This window comes from Dermacentor silvarum, chromosome 1, assembly GCF_013339745.2.
Source record: "Dermacentor silvarum isolate Dsil-2018 chromosome 1, BIME_Dsil_1.4, whole genome shotgun sequence".
NCBI classification, from domain to species: Eukaryota; Metazoa; Arthropoda; class Arachnida; order Ixodida; family Ixodidae; genus Dermacentor; species Dermacentor silvarum.
In genome coordinates this window covers 306,991,311-307,013,410 of record NC_051154.1, presented here as the reverse complement: position 1 = coordinate 307,013,410, position 22,100 = coordinate 306,991,311, and the positions used below count along the sequence as shown (strand labels likewise).

At 47.6% G+C, this 22,100-nt stretch overlaps 1 protein-coding gene across 1 annotated transcript; it reads right to left on the bottom strand.

The window, feature by feature from the left end:
• Positions 1 to 220: 220 nt before the first annotated feature.
• Positions 221 to 2,445, bottom strand: LOC125943083 (uncharacterized). Its single transcript, XM_049661445.1, has 5 exons — positions 2,122 to 2,445; positions 949 to 1,102; positions 666 to 737; positions 525 to 596; positions 221 to 456 (listed from the first exon to the last, which is right to left on the bottom strand). The coding sequence occupies exons 1-5, from the start codon at positions 2,278 to 2,280 to the stop codon at positions 221 to 223; spliced, it is 693 nt and encodes a 230-aa protein (XP_049517402.1). The 5' UTR covers positions 2,281 to 2,445.
• Positions 2,446 to 22,100: the final 19,655 nt, after the last annotated feature.

The following is a 22,100-nucleotide window of genomic DNA, read 5'->3' as shown; positions in this document are numbered from 1 at the left end:
TCAGCTAATGAACATGGCTTGTCCGTGTCAGTAGCTGTAAGCATATGTGTGAGTACACAGATTACAGGGAAGGATGTCGTCACCGTGCTCTCTACTCACTCGGTGAGCCGCAAGTCGGTTCAGGTTCCGCGGTTGCCTCAGCTGATGATCCTGGGTTGTTCGAGGCGGCAGCTGTAAGCATGAGGTGTGTGAGTACGCATATAGGAAAGGATATCTGTGGTCACACTGCTTTCCACTCACTATATGAGTCGCGCGTCGGTTCAGGGTCTGGGGTTGTCTCAGCTAATGAATTTAGCTTGTCCGAGTCAGTAGCTGTAAGCATGATATGTGTGAGTACACAGACTATAGGGAAGAATATTTGTCGTAACAGCGCTTTCAACTCACTCAGTGAGCCGCACGTCGGTTCAGGGTCTGGGGTTGTCTCAGCTAATGAACCTGGCTTGTCCGAGTCAGTAGCTGTAAGCATGACATGTGTGATTACACAGATTATAGGGAAGGATGTCGTCACCGTGCTCTCTACTAACTCGGTGAGCCGCAAGTCGGTTCAGGTTCTGCGGTTGCCTCAGCTGATGATCCTGGGTTGTTCAAGGCAGCAGCTGTAAGCATGAGGTGTGTAAGTACACATATAGGGAAGAATATCTGTGGTCACACTGCTTTCCACTCACTATATGAGTCGCACGTTGGTTCAGGGTCTGGGGTCGTCTCAGCAGATGACCCTGGCTTGTCCGAGGCGGCAGCTGGAAGCATGAGGTTTGTAACTACGCATTCTATACGCGAGGATTTTTGTCGTCACAGTGAGACACATGATTAGCGGCAGAGTGGTTCAGGGTCACAGCTGATTAAGATGGAAGCAGGGAGTACTTTATCTGTCAGTGACTCACGCTAATTTTATTATCATGTAAACAACAATATCAATGTCGACATAACAAAGAGCTATAAAGGCCTCACCATAAACGACTTCCTTTTGCCTTCTGCGCGGCGGTTTTTGCTCTTTTGGAACTGGCCGATGCAGAAATATTGAGGGAACTGCATTAGGCTTTAACTTCTTACAGCCAGTCCTCGCAAGAATCTCTGGTTCGAACTGGTCGTCCGTGAAGTGTTTCTGAAAAAAAACAGACATCCTCCATCGCAGCTTCTGCATTTTTCCTAAAGAAATATTGCCGAAGTGTGCTGCAAAATGTTTTGCTTCGTGCATGAATACATGCAAACAACGACGGCGAAAACAGGATAGTGTCCTTGCACTGAGACTGTTCCTATCCATTTACAAGTCAAAAGTACACAAAGTTACAAGTTTGGTCAAAATTAGGACAAAATAATAAAAGCGCATAACGAATAAATGGCCAGCGAATAATAAGCTCTCCTCTAATTGTACATACACGCGGAAAATTCGTAAGAGAAAAATGGGGACAAATGAAAAAAGTTGAAACTAAGATCACAGAAAAAGAAGAACGCATGAAACTCGCCTACAGATAAACATATAGTTCTTGCGAAAAGAAATTCAATTATAGGGTTAAAGAACAAACACGTAGTTAAAATCATAGTTACATCTGTTTCCATAAGGGCAGCTTCGCAGTATATTGCAAGTTACATTACTTTGGTGAATTGGTGTTAGGTACTTGCCAATTCCTTTTTTATCGTAGGCATCTGATCATCATCCTCTCTTTATGCACTGTGGCAAAATAAACCCTAAAAAGAACTTGTGAATATTTTTAAAGCCCCCAGTTTCGTCACATCCAACCTTTGCGGAATCTGTTTCAAACGACTTGTGGCAACCAAATTTCGCGAAATCTATGGTCTGCGCGGTGGCTGAGAGAGAAACCAGACTTCTTTAATAAGTGATTCTCGGGCGTGTGCAGAAATGTTCGCAAATGGAAAGAAAATTCCCAACAGTAAATATTCTGCTGTATTTACTGTCGGCAGTTTCAGGTACACGGTGCCCAATACGAGCCAGCTAGAATGATCTCGCTTTCATAGGTATTGAAACCGCACGAGAAAACGCGGCCGGTAATGTCACGCTGATTTTTTTTTCGTTCGAGCTAAGCGTCAATATTAAGCCTCCGTTGATCGGAAAGGCTTCCAGGAGCACGTATACACAAAACGGTTTAGTAGCGATCGACTTACCTCGCAAAGCCTCCCTCGGTGGCAGTCAAAGTTCTTTCTTCCGATATGGTGGAGCCATATCGCTCGCCGTTTGAGGTTTAGTTTGCCACGAGGAACCGCAAAAAGTTTGCCCCCCTTGGCAATGCTATTTGAACATCCAACAGCACAGCAAGTCGGCATCGTGCTGGGAGCGAGCGCGTCTTCAAAAATGTAGAAAGCCTACGCTCACGCACAGCGCACATGTGTCGCGGTGTTTCTACGCTCACTAATGGCGCCTTTTTCCCGCGAAAACGAAAGCGGCGCGGGTTATTCGTCACGTGTCAAGCCTCGTCCAATGGTAGAGCGGAAAACGGCGAAGAAGTCGGGGGAGGGGTAGAGGGCGGGAAGGAAATTCTCCTTTCCCATTTGAATAATGGTTTTCGCTACCTTTGGAACATAGAGGGACCTTACCCATGCTGTGCCAGCTGCGCCCTCATATGCTCGAGGTCAAGCATAGCCTTTGAGATTCAAAACAAAACTCAAGTTGTGCCAATCGCGTTTTTATATTTTTGACGTCAAGCATCTCCTTCGAGACTAAAACAAAATGCAGTGTTAAATTTTAGACGTTGTAAATATCTGCATTGCTAGGGCTGTGTGTTCTCAATTATATAAGCATGGAAGCAGTATTATTGGACAATTTTTTTGTTATTTTAAAATACGTTTGAATGTTTTTATTGCGGTTAGTTGTTCATACGCAAATGTTGCAGAAGGAGCTCATTTACGATTGCTTCTAGTGAAACTACGCAGTGTGAAACGAAGTGAGCGGCGAATGGAAAAAGTGTAGTCCGTTTTGTACGAAATAGAAATATCTTCCTCATCAGGAGGTGAGTTTGTTCGAAGGTACATCTGTCTTCTGGCAAAAGACGAGCAGCTCATAATTGCTGGCCCTGGATTAGCGGTCGTCCGTTGCAAACGTTTGTCCGGTGTGCGTGATTTGTGCGCTGCGTGCTGCAGGCGTTTATATCCTGATCACCGTGCTCCTGATGGTTGCGTGTACTACGTGTGTTGTATACTGTGGAGCGATCGTTTTCCTGCGTGCGGGCTAACGCGCTGCAGCAGTTGTGAAACTGGCCCTGTATTATCGGTCGTCCGGTGCGCGTGATTTGTGCGCTGTATATATTGTGGGCTGCCGGCGTTGCGTCTCCTGATCCCCGTGCTCCTGATGGTTGCGTGTACGTGTTGTGTATACTGTGAAGCGAAGGCTTTGATGCATGCGGTCTAACGCGCGCCAGCAGTTTTGAAACTGGCCCTGTATATTAGCGGTAGCCCGGTGCGCGTGATTCGTGCGCTGCGGGCGTTGTGTCTCATGATCACCGTTCTCCTGATGGTTGTGTGTACGTGTATACTGTGGAGCGAAAGTTTTAGTGCGTGTGGGCTAACGCGCTTCAGCAGTTATGGATCTGGCCCTGGACTAGCGGTCGTCCTGTGTGCGTGATTTGTACGCTGCATATATTGTGGGCTGCAGGTGTGTCTCCTAATCACCGTGCTCCTGATGGTTGCGTGTTCGTGTTGTGTATACTGTGGAGCGATGGCTTTGGTGCGTGCGGGCTTACGCGTTTTTTCATATGTCATTTTTGGTACCGATTTACTTCCACGCAGCGTTTATTCACTATGGAAAGAACGAAACGCTCACTTGACGATGTCGGCCCCCGACAGAGGCGCAGGCGTAGAGCGCGCGAAAAAGCTGCTTTGTCTCATGTAGATGAGTCACAGGAGCAGCCAAGTGCTTCAGCATTTCAAACAGCGGTCGAGGAGGTTTCCGTGGTTGAACTGGCTCAACTAACGAAACCCCAACAACTCTCCTACGTGGGCGGGGCCACGCATGTCAGGGGCTTGGAAGGTGCCGCAGGCACTACTGAGGCGCCCGTTCTCCCCGGTTGTTCTCGCTGTGATGAGTCCCCATCGTGTTCTCAAAGCGACGATCTTGTATCCAAGGATATGCAGGATTCAAGGAGCAATGAATCTGGGGAAGCATTATCAACTGACACTGATGAGGAATATTGTTTGCCCACGCTTTCTTGCCAGCTCCGTACATGGGCATTGTATGTGCATCACATGTCACTGAACTGCTAAAAATTTGGCACCCACATCATCCTGAGCTGCCTTTAGACTCAATAACACTGCTGAAAACGCCACGATCAACCTCTGTAAGAAGCATGGGAAGTGGGTCATACTGCTATTTTGGTATTCCAGATAATTTGATTGATCAGTTAGACAGTGCTTGCATTGACCGTAACACAACAGACATTTCTTTGACTATCAACATTGATGGCCTGCCGATTTTTTCGAAGTTCACCAAAGCAGTTCTGGCCAGTGCTTGTGCGAGCAGAACAGAGCTCCCTACGCGAACCTTTTCTTACGGCCTTGTACTTTGGAAACTCAAAACCCGAAGATATTGGTGTTTACACTAATGATCTTGTTGAAGAACTCCAGATGTTGCTTCAAAGGGGCTGAAACACGACAGTACCTCATACAAAGTGTCACTTCATGCTTTTATTTGTGACACTCCAGCAAGGTCCTTTATAAAGTGCACTAAAGGACACACAGCGTATTTTGCTTGTGACAAGTGTACTCAGGAAGGGTCATATTCACAGGTGCACAGAAAGGTAACATTCGCAAATCATTCTGCAGCCCTTCGTACTGATGCAGATTTCAAGAATATGACACAGCCAGAGCATCACAACTCTACGTCACCTCTGGTTCAGTTGGGTGTTGGCATGGTTAGCAAATTTCCTCTTGATTACATGCACTTGGTCTGCCTTGGTGTTATGAAAAAGCTGCTTATCAGCCACTGGACATCATCTACCCCATCAGCATCAAAATTGCCAGTGAAATCTCGGCACGAGGTTTCTGGAAAACTGGTATCGCTTGTGGTTAGCACCCCAAAAGAGTTGGAGCATGTGCCAAGATCACTGCAAACTCTCGAATACTGGAAAGCTTCAGAATATCGCAACTTCTTAATCTACTTTGGCCCAGCTGTCCTAAAGAACCATCTTCCTCGTCAATTCTATGAGCACTTCTTAAAGTTGAGTTGCGCCATCACTATACTTTCGTCACCAAGCCTGTGTGCTACCCACTGTGACAAAGCAGAGGAGTTACTGCAGAGCTTTGTTTCTGATGCCGGAAGCCTCTATGGGGTCGGTGTATACACCTTCAACATGCATAGCCTCATTCACTTGGCATAAGATACACGACAGTTTGGCCACCTTGCTCTATTTTCTTGCTTCCCATTTCAAAGTTTTCTAGGGAAGATTAAACGGCTTCTCAGAGTACATGCCCTTCCAACAGAACAACTGTTCATGGGAGCTGCTGAGCTCAAGCTGAAGTCCAGGAACGATCGGCAGCCACACGACATGGAAGGAAAGTTATGGCAGATGCATGACAGTGGACCAGCTCCTCCCGATTTCTACGGCCAGCAATATAAGACGTTCAACTTTGGCAAAATGGCACTCTCCATAAAACCAGGGTATTCCTGTGTGAAACTCTGTGATGGCAACATTGTCCTAATAAGGAAGTTTCTTCAGATGGAGACACCCTCATTTGTGGGCAGTTCTTTGGCTCTGTCAAAAATTTCTATGATCCTACGCTGCCTTCCACAGACTTGGGAGTGTACAACGGCGGACAACTTTCAACCAGCCTGTCTCTTTGGCGTGCTGCAGAAATTCTTGAGAGATGTGTTTGTGTCCCGTTAAACCATGGTAGGAACATCACTTTTCCTGTTTTGCCATTGCAAGATTTCAACATTTTGCATAAGCATTTGTATCTCAAGAAAACCATTATTTCTGCTTCTTTGTTCTTGTTCGAAAACTGCACCTGTGCTCTGAGTGGTACTGTGATGGAGGGCTTTGTAACTGACACGTGTGTCTATATTACTTACATGCGTAGCACTGCAAAGCAGACCACCAGGTACTCTCGCTTTCATCTTCTATGTGCTCATTTGACTTTCAGCGGCCTTAATACTATTCATTTATAATTATGAATACCTTGCTTGCCAAGTTGCACAAGAAGCCTGTCACACTGCCCATATCCCCCTTCAGGCATCCCAAGATCAATGTAGCGCCCACTGTGTCTGCCAACATCACCATGTTTTGTACTTCAAGTGACAGTGTGGGAACTTAGGGTAACAATGTTTGGCTCTTGACAACACTAAAAGCGTAGCGTAAGCTCTATGCAGAAGCAAGAACTTTTGCATCATCGGCATTCTTACAGCAGGATGGGAAAAAGTGGGTGTACATGCAGGCACAGGAGCATTAAAGGATGTACATGCATAGTAGCATCTCAAAACACAGTGCACTCAATGCACAGTAGCATCCTATCGTCAGAGGGTGCAACAAGGCAGTTTGGCACGCGCATGAAGATTCCACATTATTTTCTTCTTGCCTGTACATTTGCTCTTATGTAGGCAGAAGTTATTGCTTACTAGAGAAAGTCCTAGTGACACTAGCATGAGCTGCATTTATGTAAAGTTGTGGCTTAAAAGCAGTGTGTCTACATCACATTATTTAATTATATTATAAATATAACTTGTCTTCTTGAATAAATTTGGCAAGTTCTCTTTAATGGTGTGCCTATGTGTAAAACCTTCAATGCTGCATGGTACTTACGAGGACATGCATGTGTATTCTACAAGTCTGCATGCATGCAGGTGGAGTTGAATCTTAGCGGAAAACCACTATATATGGGACGAGAGCAGGAGGTTGAGGATAGAAACAAACATTGTCGCCCGAACACTGCGTTTAATCTTCACCTTCGTCTATTTCACATGCCGTCCTTCTGTCCTCTATTACACATTCCCTCTCCCCCTAAGAGAGCGCGCGCAACAACAACATGAAAGGGAGCAAGGAGATGATAAATAAAAATATGAGAAAGTGCAGTTACTACAATGTTCTGGCTTGAAACTCGTTACAACTTCCGAGAAATGTGCGGCAGTCCAGTGACGTCCAGCAGAGCTCAGGTCGCTGAGGCTGGCTGTTGCACTCCAGACGACATATGCATGCCCCGATGAAGGATGGTTTGGACACATGGCAGCCATGGGAACTCAAATGTCGGGGCGACTTGTAGACACACGCCGTCTCCTGTTTGAATGTTCGGTGGACCGAGTCATTGAAATGATGTGTCTGGTGATCCGGTATGCTGGGAAAGTGCTTATCTCCTTTTCGTCGTTGTACGCAGTGTTGTTGCAAGAATCCTTGGGGTGGGAGTAGTCCTGATAGGTGGTGCTGAAGGTGTGTTCAGTGACATTTCTTTCTTGCAAAATATCCTATTCGTTGCATTTTTATTGGTTTTTTTCGCCTTGTGCACTGACGTTTTCCTAGTTGCAACTGCGCTTTCAGTGCGCTCCGTCGTCTTGTTTCGAAGTCATTGTGATTGCTGCAGTTCTTGGAGTTGATGATGTTGCGAAATTTGTTGAGGTGTTTCTATTGAAATATGCCTTTGATTTCTTTTGCAAATTGAAGGGGGGTCAATTGGTAGCTGGTACACTGCTCCTTTTTGTGAGACTTGTCTGGTGGCAAGGGCAGTTTGCCAGGTTTCTCAGAAGACTCTTCTGAGGCTGCTGCGACGTCATTCAGAATTTTTGTAATTTGATAGTGTGCGACGTTGCTTGGCCCATGCCACGCTTCTGCAGTGGCAATCGATTGTTGAGGATTAGTACGCAGAAGAAAGCTTGAGAATCGCGAAGCAGCTTGATCTTCAGATGTATGGGGTTCCAAATTGTCTTCGCTTTTAAAAGCATGTGCGTTGGTGCTGGCTCTGGTATTCTGATTTCATCTTGGCAGGAAGCAAGTTGGCTTCGTTTCATCACAACTGATTTTTGTGGTATTTCCTCGATCTTTGTTGCTGTTACCAAAGTTTGTGTACCTGCAGTTTGGGATTCCGGGTGATTCATCATTGGGTGGTGTCGCAGCAGATGTTGCTTGACCATGTTCTTCCAAAGAAAGGTTGTCTGTCAGCGATGTCGGTGGTGTCGTGCTCAATGATGTGAAGCATGCACTGCGGCCTAATGTTGATAGAAGAGTTGTGTGACTTGAAACCAGGTGGTGGGTCGCACGTACAAGATGCAGTGAATTCATCCGATGCATTAGCGATGGCAGGAGTAGGATAGCGTGATGAAGGCGCACATATTGGTGATTCCTGCACAAAAGTGAAACCTGACAGAAGGTTGGGTCTTGAAGGAAAGCAACTTGTATGTCAGAGTGAACAGAGGCTTTACTTTGTCCACTGTGTGCGGTGAAATCATAGTAGGCGTGCAATTCTGTTTCATCTTTTCGGGAGGATCACTACATGAGAAAGTTGTCGACGATCTAGTCATACGTGGTATTGGTTGGAACTGATGATGATAGCTACATGAATATTATGGGTTACCGCTGGCGACCCAGTTGCAATGACTCCAGCTGTTGGATAATGATCGAGGGGTCTGCAGCATATACTTTAAATCGACTAATCATCTCTGCTTTGATTTTCTTCCATGGCGCATCATTTTTGAAGCTGGGCATAAGGTAAAAGCTGAGGGTCACACCAGTGACGTATTCATTAAAGTTTGTGACCATGTTCCTTTCCGACCATGATGGAGTAAATGCTTGAAGCTCAAAGAGGTGAAAGCAGTCTTCCGCGGGCCCATTGTCCACTGATCCGGTGTACTTGGGTATGTCCAAGGCTTGTGGTGATTCGGTCATGATGCTCGTCAGTGTCAATGGGGGATCTCTGAGCATGGGATTCACAGCGTGCTGTTGAATACTTCTATGTTGATGTGTGGCTGATGAGGTGGATGCCAGGGCTTTATCCTGTCGACTTGTACGTATGACGCGAGCAGGAGGTTGCGGACAGAAACAAACAGGGTAGCCCAAACAGTGCCTTTAATGTTCATCTTCTCTATTCACACACAATCCTTCTGTCCACCATTACACACACACACACACACACACACACACACACACACACACACACACACACACACACACATATATATATATATATATATATATATATATATATATATGCATCATGAAATGAAAATGCTCACATTGCAGTAATAGCGGGGCATGTATAACAACTCGCAATACGAGAGGTTTCATTAGCCATTTTGAATCAAAATACACACACCAGGCCAAAATGTCATTATTAACGTTAATGGACGTTGCATAGACGATATATTCTTGATGTTGACTTTACGTTATGTTTAAAACTTTAGTTGGAAGTTGATTTCTAATGTTGATGCAATGTAAGCCACTGGCTGTTGCTACAACGTATATATAACCATGACATGCCTGCAACGTGCAGCCAGTAACGTACATGTACCGTTACATTTCTTGGTTCAACGTTGCGTGACATTTGTTACAAGTAGTGAAATTATGTTAAAGAATAACGTACCGTACGGTTTTACATATTTCGAAAAATGCATCCATTTTTTGTCATATGAATATTGCCGCGGTTATGTCCGGCGCGAGTCGCGAAGCCTGTGAGGAGTTTAAAGACCTCCTTTTGTCCTAAAGCGGGGGTTATGCCTTGCATTCTCCAAAACATGAATACATAGAAACAACCTCCGTTTAGTGTTATAGAATTGTACGTACATACCTATGTGTATGTTATATGCTTTATGTGAAAACGACGATGGCGTTAAAACCTGTTTGACCTGGGCCGATCATGAAAGCGGTACAATTTAGCGCAGATTCTACGTAGCATTAGCTGCTACGAGTAAAGTACTGGAGAATGTGGGCCGATCCCGAAGGTGATGCAGTCTAACACAGCGTCTTAAAGCGCTACCTGCGACAAGGAAAAAATCCGAGAAAATGGCACGTGACGCAAGCGCTGAACATCTTCAAAAACTAGTTCGGAAGGATAGTTTGCTGAGTGAGTTGATTGTTCTTTATGGATGTTAATTGAAATACTTCACAACTCTGTTCAAGCACGTCTTTCACGCTGGTTCAGTGCGAGGAAAACAAAAATTAATATTCCTTTCCTTCGTGTCAGGTTTTTTCGCACTGCTTGCCTCAAGAGCTAGTTGGCTTTGAGAAGGTAGGAGTACTCGTGCGATCGTCGCATAAAGGTGAGAGAGCATTGGGCTGTCGCACTGAAATTAAGAGGTTTGATCGCACCGTAGGTAACATTAGTTTTACTGAAGAGGTAAGAAACGAGGCGAAACAGGAACCTGCCTCCCACAAAGTGGCTAGAATGAGGCAAGAATGGCATGCAGTGAACTTTCTCTCGGGCACATGAACATAGTAGCTGCACGTCCTCTAACTGCTGGCATTTTAGAGCGAAAGCTCTACTACGCCATGTCTCGCAAGGTCATTCATCGCGTCGCCATGACCTCGAGCCGCTGGAGCGCAAGTGTGGCAGGTGTGACCTCACGCCACGCGATCCGCTGCGGAGAGGCGGCGCAGCTGCGCTCGCTCGGAGTCTCTTCCACGGTGGGCAGGGGGATAGTTTCGATATTGGCAATAAAGTGTCGCCTCGACACTGGTACCCAAAGAAAAATTCAGTAACTTTTGCATATGTGGCTCTATATTTGCTACCCACATGGCAACTAAGTAAAGTGATGCAATTATGTGTAGAAACAAAATGTGTTTTCGACTATCTTCTTTTTTGGCATGCTGTAACTTTATTTAGTCGCTTCACTTGTTGCGTCAACGGGCGGCGCATTCGCTCTTATCGCTTCGGCTGCCATTCCGTTCGCCTGCTCCTGCGGCTCTCTGCATCTCTGCACACGTGCACGTCTACTGTGCGCTCCAACATTTTGTTTCCGTATCTGCCAGTGCTCACGCGATGTATGAAAAACAGAAGAAAGGCCACAAGACGTTCTGCGCGGCTCTGTGGTGGTCCAACACGGGAAGGGACAGCAGGGCCCCTTTTTCCGCTTCCAAGAGAATGAAAGGTAAGCACGGCTTTTATGCAGTTCCTAGGCAGCAGATAGCCGCTAACCTTATCGAAACGGCTATAAGACTGAAGGAAGGGTCTTCCGTACGCGGCACATTTCTCTGTGGTGTGTAAATACATTGAAGCTACCTATCGACAGCAGCTCCTGAGACGATGGGAGTGCTAGATGACCCGCTGACGGAACTTGCGTTACGTTATATCTCGGCGACGGCTCTTCGCTTTTTAGAATAAAAAAACTGATAAATTATCGTTGCTGAAGATGCTTGAATGCTTGCTGCATGGACGAGGGTAAGTTAGAGAACATTGTGCTTGCCTGTTCTTGCTTAGACATTGAAAGTCGCCTAGAGCTTCACAAGGTCCAGAAACCAATTGAAGGAGCGCTGCGCTAGTGCAGAAAGCACTGTAAGCGTTGTTTTCTGCGCGTTGTCTGCTACGGCGCCGGGTGCATTTTACGTTACGCAGCGAAATGTTGTGTCGCAAAAAATCTAAGAAAAAAAACGCCTGCTGGTCTGTTCTTCTTTATCAAATATTCATCTGCAATGTGCGATGTTCGCGGTTATTAACTGAGAACTAAGCAGATGAGCAGGTCTTGTTCAGAACGAGCGAATTTACGTTCGAGTCAAGTAGCGTTGGCGCTCGATGCGTATATATACGTCGGCGCTCAGCGAGCCACGCGCTCCGGTGTTCGCGCAAAGTATTGCTCCCCCTGAGCAAAACAAATTCTTCTAGAGTGAAAAGTACAGATACACCGTTGACTAGTGGCTTACAACTACTGGAAGATCGTCTTCCAGTAATAGGTATTCTCCAGAACTAGGAAGACATCATCATCTGCCTATATTTATGTCCACTGCAGGACGAAGGCCTCTCCCTGTGATCTCCAATTACTCCTCTCTTGCGCTAGCCGATTCCAAATTGCGCCTGCAAAGTTCCTAACTTCATCACCCAACCTAGTTTTCTGCCATCCTCGACTGCGCTTCCCTTCTCTTGGTATTCATTCTGTAATTCTAATGGTCCACCTGTTATTCATCCAACTAGAATATCGGCTATTCCCGTTTGCTCTCTGATCCACACCGCTCTCTTCCTGTCTCTTAAAGTTAGGCCTAACATTTTTCGTGCCATCGCTCTTTGTGCGGTCCTTAACTTGTTCTCGAGCTTCTTTGTAAACCTCCAAGTTTCTGCCCCATATGTTAGCGCAGGTAGAATGCCATGATTGTACACTTTTCTTTTCAACGAAAGCGGTAAGCTCCTAGTCAGGATTTGGTAATGCCTACCGTATGCACTCCAACCCAATTTTACTCATCTGTAAATTTCTTTCTCGTGATCACGGTCCCCTGTGAGTAACTGACTTAGATAAACGTACTCCTTTACAGACTCTAGAGGCTGAATGGCGATCCTCAATTCTTGTTCCCTTGCCAGGGTATTGAACATTATCTTTGTCTTCTACAGGAAGAAACGCCTTCTGCAAGAAACGCCTCGCCGCGGCCTCGAGGCTCCCCCGCTTGCCGGGGGAGCTCTTTAGGATCATCGTCCGCCCCAGAGGCGTGCTGAACGTCAGGACGATCAGCCAGATCAAGGTGACACAGGCCTTGGCCATGGCGGCTCAACTCGCCCCGCCCAAAACGGAGGGGGACATCGTCTGCCCCAACGTGGTCCAAGACATCTATGTCGTGAGTACGCCGACGGAGAAGAACGCCCACGCTTACGCGAACGTGCAAATTCTACTCGTGGGGTCTGCCCGATACGAAGTCAACTCGCCGCGGCCTCGAAGCTCCCCCCGCTTGACGAGGGAGCTCTTTAGGATCATCGTCCACTCCAGAGGCGTGCTGAACGTCAGGACGATCAGCCAGATCAAGGTGACACAGGCCTTGGCCATGGCGGCTCAACTCGCCCCGGCCGAAACGGAGGGGGACATCGTCTGCCCCAACGTGGTCCAAGACATCTATGTCGTGAGTACGCCGACGGAGAAGAACGCCTGCGCTTACGCGAACGTGCAAATTCTACTCGTGGGGTCTGCCCGATACGAAGTCAACTCGTACCTGGCAGCGCTGGATAACACGTGCAAGGGGATCGTGCGGGGCGTCGACCTCGACTTCGACCACAACCAGCTGCGCGACATGATCGTCCAGCCGAGGAACCCAAAGGCCCTCGAAGTGAAACGCATCAAGGACACCACCACGATCATCGTTCTTTTCGACGGACTCAAAGTGCCGAACTATGTAATATGCGGCGCCAGCATGCTTCGCTGTACGCTTTACAGACGCGAGACGGACGTTTGCTACGCCTGCGGAAGGCTGGGTCACCGCGCCGACGTGTGCCCGGCCCCGGTGAAAACCATTCGCAGGGGATGCGGACTCGCGTCCCCCGCGGAAGACCACGAATGCTCGTCCAAGTGCACCCTCTGCGGGGGGCCTCATCTCACGATGGAGAAGGCCTGCAAACAACGCTTCCAAGTGCCCTACGTCGTCCGTCGCAAAAGGAGGCAGCGAAAGCGCGCTGAGAAAACACCTGCGCGGCAGGTGGCGATCAGCTGCCAAGCATGTGATTCGAGCCTGCCCAGGGCGTTCTCGAGGGGGCGCTCCGTCACGCCAGCCGGCCGACGCAGCCGGTCCAGAGGGCGCTCCAGCTCCAGGGGGCGCTCTCACTCGAGAATCAGGATGCAGGAAACCTCCTGGGCCGATCGAGTTAAACAGAAGCCTCCAAAGGTAACGAAGGGTTCGCCGCCAGAGCAGAGCAATCCTAGATTCGCGCACATAGAGCAGTAGAACGCGCAGCTCAGAACCGCATTGCAGCAGCTCAGGGCCGAGTTCGAGTCATTTCGAAAGTCGTGTTCCTCTGTGCCGCCCGTGCAGGCCCCCATGGAGCTCCCCGCGGAAACGCAGGAGCCGGCGTGGTCCGGCAAGAAGCGGGCCCTCGCGGACCCCGTTGAGGGAGAAGTGGACCTCGAGGAATTCAAAAGCGAGATTAGGAACTCTATGAAGGAGGTTAGGGAGTCGGTGCACAGCCTGCAAGGCTAAGTCATGAGCTTAGTAGAAGCGGCGGCTACTCTCACGAGCAGGGTCAACACCCTCGAAACTAGGGTCGCTCTGGGAGAGTCGACCCCCGGGTACTCGGGTGCGGTTAGAAGTGGTCTACCCTCCGAAACGGAGGGTTCTAGACGCGGTTCCCCCGATGAAAGGCCAAGTAAAGCTCCAAACATGGCGGGTTCGGATAACGGATTCCTAATCTGGCAGTGGAATTGCGCCGGGTTCCTGTCGAAAAAGGCCGTCCTGCAGGAGTTCGTTCGTTCACGTGAGCGTAAGCCGCACGTCATTTTATTACAGGAAACTCTTAGGGAGACAGTTTCGCTGCAGGGTTACAGATCTCACTCCGTCTTTAGCGCAGACAGGAGGGACATTTGCTTCCTCGTGTCCAAGCGATGTTCTTTTGTCGTACACTCCATGCGCATGGATCACAGCAAGGTCGAGCATTCGCTAATCTAAATCATTTCCAACGCGTGGCTAAAATCCAACATCTTTATTCTTAACGTATACAGTTTCCCCAGGGACCAAAGACACCATTTTACGTCCCTCGTGGCGAAGGCCGCGGGACTGGCGGCGGGCTCCCCGCTGGTGGTCGCGTGCGACTTCAACGCCCCGCACCGCGAGTAGGGCTACCTGTCGTCGACCGCGAAGGGGAGCGACCTCTGGCAAACGGCCGCCGATCACGCACTCGTACTCTTGACGGACGCGGCCTTCCCCACCAGAACGGGCACTTCGATCACCAGGGACTCCACGCCTGACCTCACCTTTGTCAAGGTGGTGGGACCGGCCTCGTGGAGTAACCTGCACGAGAACTTGAGTAGCGATCACTTCATCCTGGCTACATCCTTCGAGGTGTCGAGCAGGCCCTCCCGCGAATTTAGGGTCACGGATTGGGACCTCTTTCGAAAACATCAGGGAGGGAAAAGTGGCGGATCCCACAGACTTTAAAGAATGGTTGTTGCAATTGAAAGGGGACGTTGAGTCCGCCACCAAGACAATTCGCACGGACCTCAAGGTGGACAGGATGGACCGCCGTCTCGCTCACCTCTTCGAGGCCAAGGCTGCTCTCCTGGTCAGGTGGAAGGGGCAATGGATCAATCGTAGACTCCGTAAGAGGATAGCAGTACTAAATCGCACCATTGAGGAACACTGTCGCACACTCGCTGTTCAACAGTGGGACGAAATTTGTAATTCGGTCGATGGGCAAATGCGCATGGGAGGCAAATTGAACCTCCTGAAGCACCTCCTAGACGAAGCGGCCTCGAAGTCCAACCAGAGACTAGCTATGGACAGGATTTTGCACGAAGCCAAACGGGAAGGCTTCACCGTACAGGACATTATTCAGTCGTTGGCCGACAGATACCTACCCACAGGCCCCTCGGGCGACGCGGACTATCCCCGCTACAGGGGTATCCAGCGGGAGGACCTGGACGCACATTTCTCTAAAAACGAGGTTAGGGAGGCGCTTTTTACCCTGAACGGCCGATCGGCCCCGGGGACGGACGGAATTTCGAACAGGCTTCTTCGCAATCTGGACGAAAAGGCCATCAATCGCGTGTGGGATTCGGGTGACGTCCCGGACGATTGGAAGCCGGCGTCGGTAGTTCTCATTCCAAAACCAGGTCGGACTCCCGAACTAAACAACCTGCGACCAATTTCGCTATCTTCTTGCGTGGGAAAGGTCACAGAACACGTCATTCACAACAGGATATCTAGGTACATTGAGGAACGCGAACTCTACCCTTCAACATGGTGGGCTTTCGTCCGTCCCTGTCATCTCAGGACGTCATGAAACTCATTAAACACCAGATCATTGATAGGGACACCAGAGACGTCAGGGGTATCCTAGCGCTGGATCTTGAAAAAGCCTTCGATAAAATTTCCTCGATACCATCCTCGATACCGTTACGGAGATGGACCTTGGATCCAAGTTTCACGGGTTCGTCAGTTCGTTCCTTCGGGGCAGGCGCGCCACTCTAAAGGTGGGCGAGGTAAAGTCTGATCCCTTCGAGCTGGGGGCAAGGGGCACCCCTCAGGCGTCAGTCATCTCCCCACTTCTCTTCAACGTCGCCATGCGCGGTCTCAGCCCGTCTGTCCGAAGTGGACGGCGTTAATCACGCTCTTTATGCCGACGACATCACAGTGTGGTGCGATGGCGGCAGTAAAGGCAGAGTCGAGGAATCCCTACAGGCGGCCCTGAGCTGCACGGAGGATTTTTGGCGGGCACGGGGCTCCGGCTCTCCCCGTCCAAGTCCGAACTCCTTTTGTATCGACCGACCAGGAGGGGGCGCATCCCCAAGGGTCAGGTGCCTCTCGAAAAAGTCGACATCTTCATTCGCACGGCCATCGGGCAGGTCATTCCCAAGGTGGAGGTCATCCGCGTACTCGGTATGCTCATCGAGACAAATGGCTGTAACGGACAGACGATCGCTCGTATCACCACCAAAACGCACAACATGGTCAGGCTGATCACTAGGGTCTCCAACAGTCGCGGAGGGCTGGGGGAGGCCAACCTCCTCAGGTTGCACCGCGCCTTCCTAATGAGCCACATCACGTACGTGACCGACGCGCATCGCTGGCACGGATACGAGAGGGCAAAGCTCCAAGCGCTGATGCGCAAGAGCATCAAAAAGGTGCTCGGCATCCCCATGGCCGCCAGCACGGAGAAGCTCATGCAGCTGGGAGTCCACAGCCCTCTCGACGAGGTTGTCGAGGCACAGAAGACGGCCCAGATCGTCAGGCTCTCTTCATCGCCTGCGGGGAGGCGGTACTTGGAGGTGCTGGGCTGCAATCCCACTGCCGCCAGGGAGAGGCGGTGCGCGCTCGACGCGGAGACGCGGGAGGCCATCACGGTCTCGCCGTTCGCGCGCAACGTGCACCCGCAACATAATGTAGGCAGACGCAGGGCCCGGGCGGCCGCACTTCTCAGATTCGTCGCTGGCGATCCGCGATCGGTAGCGTTCGTCGACGCCGCCCAATACGGTTCATGCGACCGATTTGTGGCGGCCGTGGTAGATCACAGGGGCAACCTCCTTAACGCCGCGTCAGTGCGGGGCTCGTCTTCGGCACTGGCGGAGCAGGTCGCGGTGGCCCTGCGCCCTGTAATAAATTTACAGTAATAAAATTTATAACATGCCAACTGTGCTGGTAAGCTTTATCAACATTTTTTGAGACAGTAGATAAAAAATACAGTATATAGCCACAGCCACTGATCTCCCTAATAATGTCCTGCTTGCTGGTCATTATTGTGCATAAATATTAAACGAAGCCAATGGTGTCACTATTAGTCCTGGGTTTTAGCTTCAACTGTCCACCTGGTATTTCGGTTGCACGGTCAGCAATTTCTAGCTATGTTGCAGTAAATAGTCCCTTATCGTTGCGCTTGGTGTATTTTGTCCAGTCTCCCAGTCCAAGCCCCCCCAGGACGCTCAACGGTGAAATTTCTGCATCGCTGCCTACGCACAACCCAGCGACACCTCGAACAGCAAGGCATACTATGGTAAGGATAATACTAGACCACTACAACTTTTACATACTTAATTCCTTAGGTAACTGCAAGTTAAGTAGCATATATTTTCGTGGCAACTCTTTAATAGCTGAAGCATAATAAATGTCACTCAGTGAACTGCACTTGGACAATAACATTTATGCTTATGGCAACCATCTAATTAAATACTGAAACATTCATATTCGTCCGCAGCGGTATGAGTTTTCTGAGGGTTTTCATTAAACACCAATTAGCGGCCAATAATCCTTTTTCAATTTCTCTTTTCCATTCAAATGACACAATAACTAGAAGACCAACAGGTTTTTCACAATTTTCTATGCTCTTTATTTGTTCGGTCGGTCACAATGCGTCGCGATATATGAGCGCAGTATATTTTTCCCACTCAAACTAAAAGGCTTCTGTAAAACATCTCTCATTGAACTATGCTACATTGGCCTCCTCTGTGTTAGTGGTTTTGTACTTCTACCTTTCCTGCCTGGGCCCAGATGGGCCTGCAGTATTTAGCAAATAAGTAAACAAACAAAATTAAGTGGCACTAGCAAGCTCGTGTGGATGGCAGTTTTATGCCCCCACAGTCTTTAAGTACACAAAAGTGTAAACGGAAACCGTCGTGAGCAAGGTAATGACCTAAAATTAAGCATTATATTCTTCATAGCTTGCACAGAGTGTATGCCTCAACAATTAAGTACCTTGTTCGGCGTACGTGCTTTCTGTCATGTTGGTCGCTCATGCACCAGTTACAGCGCGTGATATTTTGCAGCCACAGCCAGCAGAAGACACGCCTGAAAAGGCCTTTCTGAGGCATGAAGTATGGCATTACGCAATTACAAACTGCGACCAAGGAGATGATGAAGACTCTAAGCAATCCCATCAACGGCTTTTTCAAAAGGTTGCTCATCTCAAAGATGTCATAGAAGATTTATCTGACAATCGCATTCTAGGAAATGAGGATGTCGCCATATTGCAGAGTCCTGGTGGGGCAAAAAAAAGACTTGCTCATGCGTCAACTGCCACATAAGTCTGGTGCCAGCAATGTCACCCGCTTACTCGCCAGAGCTCAGGCCATTTGCACTGACTTTGCATTTTTATTCCCCTAGAGCATACAGATATGTACGAGCTGTTTTCAACACATGCCTCCCGCATCCAAAGACACTGCGTAAATGGTATCAATCCATTGATAGGGCTGCTGGCTTTTCAAAAGAGGCAATGACTGCATTGGCTATCAAGGTAAAGCACGGCTCTCTACATTATGCAATCTGGTTGTGGATGACATGGCCATTCAGAGAAGTGGTGTGGGATGGGAAAAGCTTCCATAGATATGTTGACATGGGCATTGATGTCAATGATGACAGCTTTCCAGTTGCCAAAGATGCATTTGTTTTAATGCTTGTTGCAATCAATGGCAGATGGAAGCTGCCGATTGGCTACTTTCTAGTGCATGGCCTTGGTGGTGAGCAGAGGCGCAATTTGGTGCTGCAAGCTGCTAGCTTCACTCACGAAAAAAGTGCACACATTGTGAGTTTGACCTGCGATGGCGCTGCAGCGAATTTGTCATTGCTGCACAGCCTTGGCTGCAAGATGGACCTGACTGTGCTGGATGCTTCTTTTCCACATCCAGTGACAAAAAAGCTTCTCTTTGCCATGTTGGATACCTTGCACATGTTGAAGCTACTGCGGCACACCTTGTTTGATAAAAAGGATATTGTGATACAAGCAAACAGTTCATATTGTTGAAACAAATTGATGAGCTGCATGAAATCCAGTACACAGAGGGCGTACATTTGGCAAACAAACTTAGACAAGCACATATTACCTAGAAAATTCAGCCCATGAAAGTCTCATTCTTGGCTCAAACGTTTAGTCAATCGGTAGCAGATGCTCTTAGTGACTGCAGAGCTAAAAAAATTCAAAATTTTCAAATTCCTTGCCAACAGAAGAGTTTATCAGACATGTCAACAACGCATTTGACATTTTAAATTCAAGATATCCAACGCAAGAAGAATAGAAAAGACCGCTGTGTCCTCAAAATGTGGCTCCTGCCACTGCGTATGTCAAAGAACTGATGGCCTACTTTTGCTCGCTTAGGGAGTCTGCAGCTGGTAAACTAATGACAGGGACCAACCAAAAGACAGGCTTCATTCGCTTTCTGGTGTGCTTAGACAACCGTCTATACAACCACTTGGTTACAGAAAATGGCCTATTGGCATATCTTCCAACTTCCAAGCTCAGTCAGGACCACCTTGCGTTACTTTTTGCTGCAATAAAATCATTTGGGGGCTGCAATGACAACCCAACAGCAAAGCACTTTGCAGCAGCATTGAAGCGTCTGATAGTTCGCATTGAGGTCAAGGACATTAATGGCGGAAATTGCTTTCTATTGGAACACCATTGAAATTCTCTTTGTACGCTCCTCTGAAAAACCATCCTCCATAAATGTAATTCTCTTAACTGCCCCTCAAAGAAGCCCTGCAGCCAGTGAACAACTCACAGAAGCAATTTTACAGGATCATGGTTACTCAGCTGACCCAGGCAGGGTGTCGGAGCTTGGGTGCCTGTGGCTCGCAGTACTGGAAGAATTGCTACACAAGTTTCCTCATGGGTGAATTATATTCATGATGGCCCACACAATTAATTCCTTTATCCATGAACTTCAGCTGTCCCACCAGGTTTTATGTTAAGGCGTTATGTTTTTGAGTTACTTTGTAAAGTGCACATATTGTTCAAGAGCGTTGTATGCAGATGTCAACCTTTTATAGAGGGAAAATGTGATACCTTATTGTAAATTCTGCAAGTACATGTTTGTTGTCTTGCTGAATGCTGTAGCTTGAATCACCTGCATGCAAATTATGCTTAAACAATTGTTCTGTTCAGCCCAAGCTAAACAGTGTGGACAATAACGGTAGGTTAGCTGGCCTACCTTTCACTAGAGCAAACTGTGTGATGACATGGACATGCTGTGAATGCTCTCAATGGATTATGTGTGAGCTAAGTATACTCTTGAGGATGACAATGTTTTTTTTAATGTTTATCCTGTATGTCTTTCACCGGACCTTTGTGGAAATTTGCCACTGTCACCTGGAATACCGGTGGTTTTACTATTTTTAAAATAATTTAATGTGCTCACTCTGTTCATTTGCTTTACAATAGCCTTTTATGATGCCAGATTCACTGTAACCATGGACATTTGGTGTATACCACTCAATGAGTGTCTTAAATACCGTGAAATATTCATTTATTTGAGGTTCACAACGTAACAGAGCCGTCGCCTCTTAATTTTGCGGTGTGTTGCCTCAGCTTCGACGGTGCTTTTTTGTAGGTATGTGATACAACATAAGCTTTGTTGTACATTTTACTTGCAGCAAAATGCATTGTATTTTAATGTTGACATACTTAGTTTGTGGGTCTGACCTCACATCAATTCTTTCAACTTTGACTTTGTGAACTACCACTCTGTTTTTTTTTTCGATTTCTGCATAAGTATTGCTTACTTTTCTGACAAGCACAATCACCGAAGCCTTTCGATATTTGTGAGGACAGCGCAGATATAAATATTATACAATTATAGCCCTGTATTGAAGGCGTTGCATACAAGGCATTGAAAGCAAAACTGCAGCTACATTCAAGGACAGCAGATCCCATTGACCAGTTTTATTAAAGGTATCAATACTACGTGTGATATAGTTTACTTCGTATTACATTATTATACAAATGCCCTGTGCTGTGGCATACAAGTATGCCAATACTGATACCGAAGAGCAGTGGCAAAATAAGTTTTCCTACTTGCTGTTTATAATTTTTTGTGTATTATCTTTGCAATGTACTTCATTTAAATTATAAATGTGGCTTCCTACTGTATTTGTGTGAAATCTTCTGGCTTCTATAGGTGCAATAAACATTGAATAAAGAATGAAACAATTACTGCTGTCATAAAAATGTGTTTTCCATAGTACAAGTACACCAGCAACACAATGAATCCACAAGTGCAAATGAATGCTGCCATTTTTCCCTTGCCGCTATGCATTCAGTTTTCATGCCGTTTCACACTAGCAGAGGAAGAAGGGTCCCCCTGGCAGTGTTTGATTCTAGGGCATAATTATGCTGTGGAGCTATACTCGCATTTGAAAACAGCTGAATAAACTCTAGATAATGCACAAATTCCGTCCATTTGCTTTATTATATAACGAAAATGAATCCCCGAGGCGCGTCTCAACAGCGTCGTCGCACCACACAATCTTGCAAAATAGTGCACGTAAATCTGAATAAACGGCGACCACTTCGGCGTTTAGAATGCAGGCTAATGCTATTTATTTCTCTCAAAATAAAACACGAACCCCAGAGCATTTTATTAAGCGAAAATGCTACAAAAAAGTGTCCATCAAAACATCTCGTTTCTTTCTAGGGCCGGTTGTCTTGTAGCGAGGCCTTTCCGGTAATAATGCCTTTTCGCGCTTATCGCGCTTTGTCAGTGGTCAGAGCGACGGTCCGCTCGCGTTATCAACGGGATCAGCCGGCCGTGAGCGGTGGATGATAAGACTAGTATAGAATAAATCGCAAGGCAT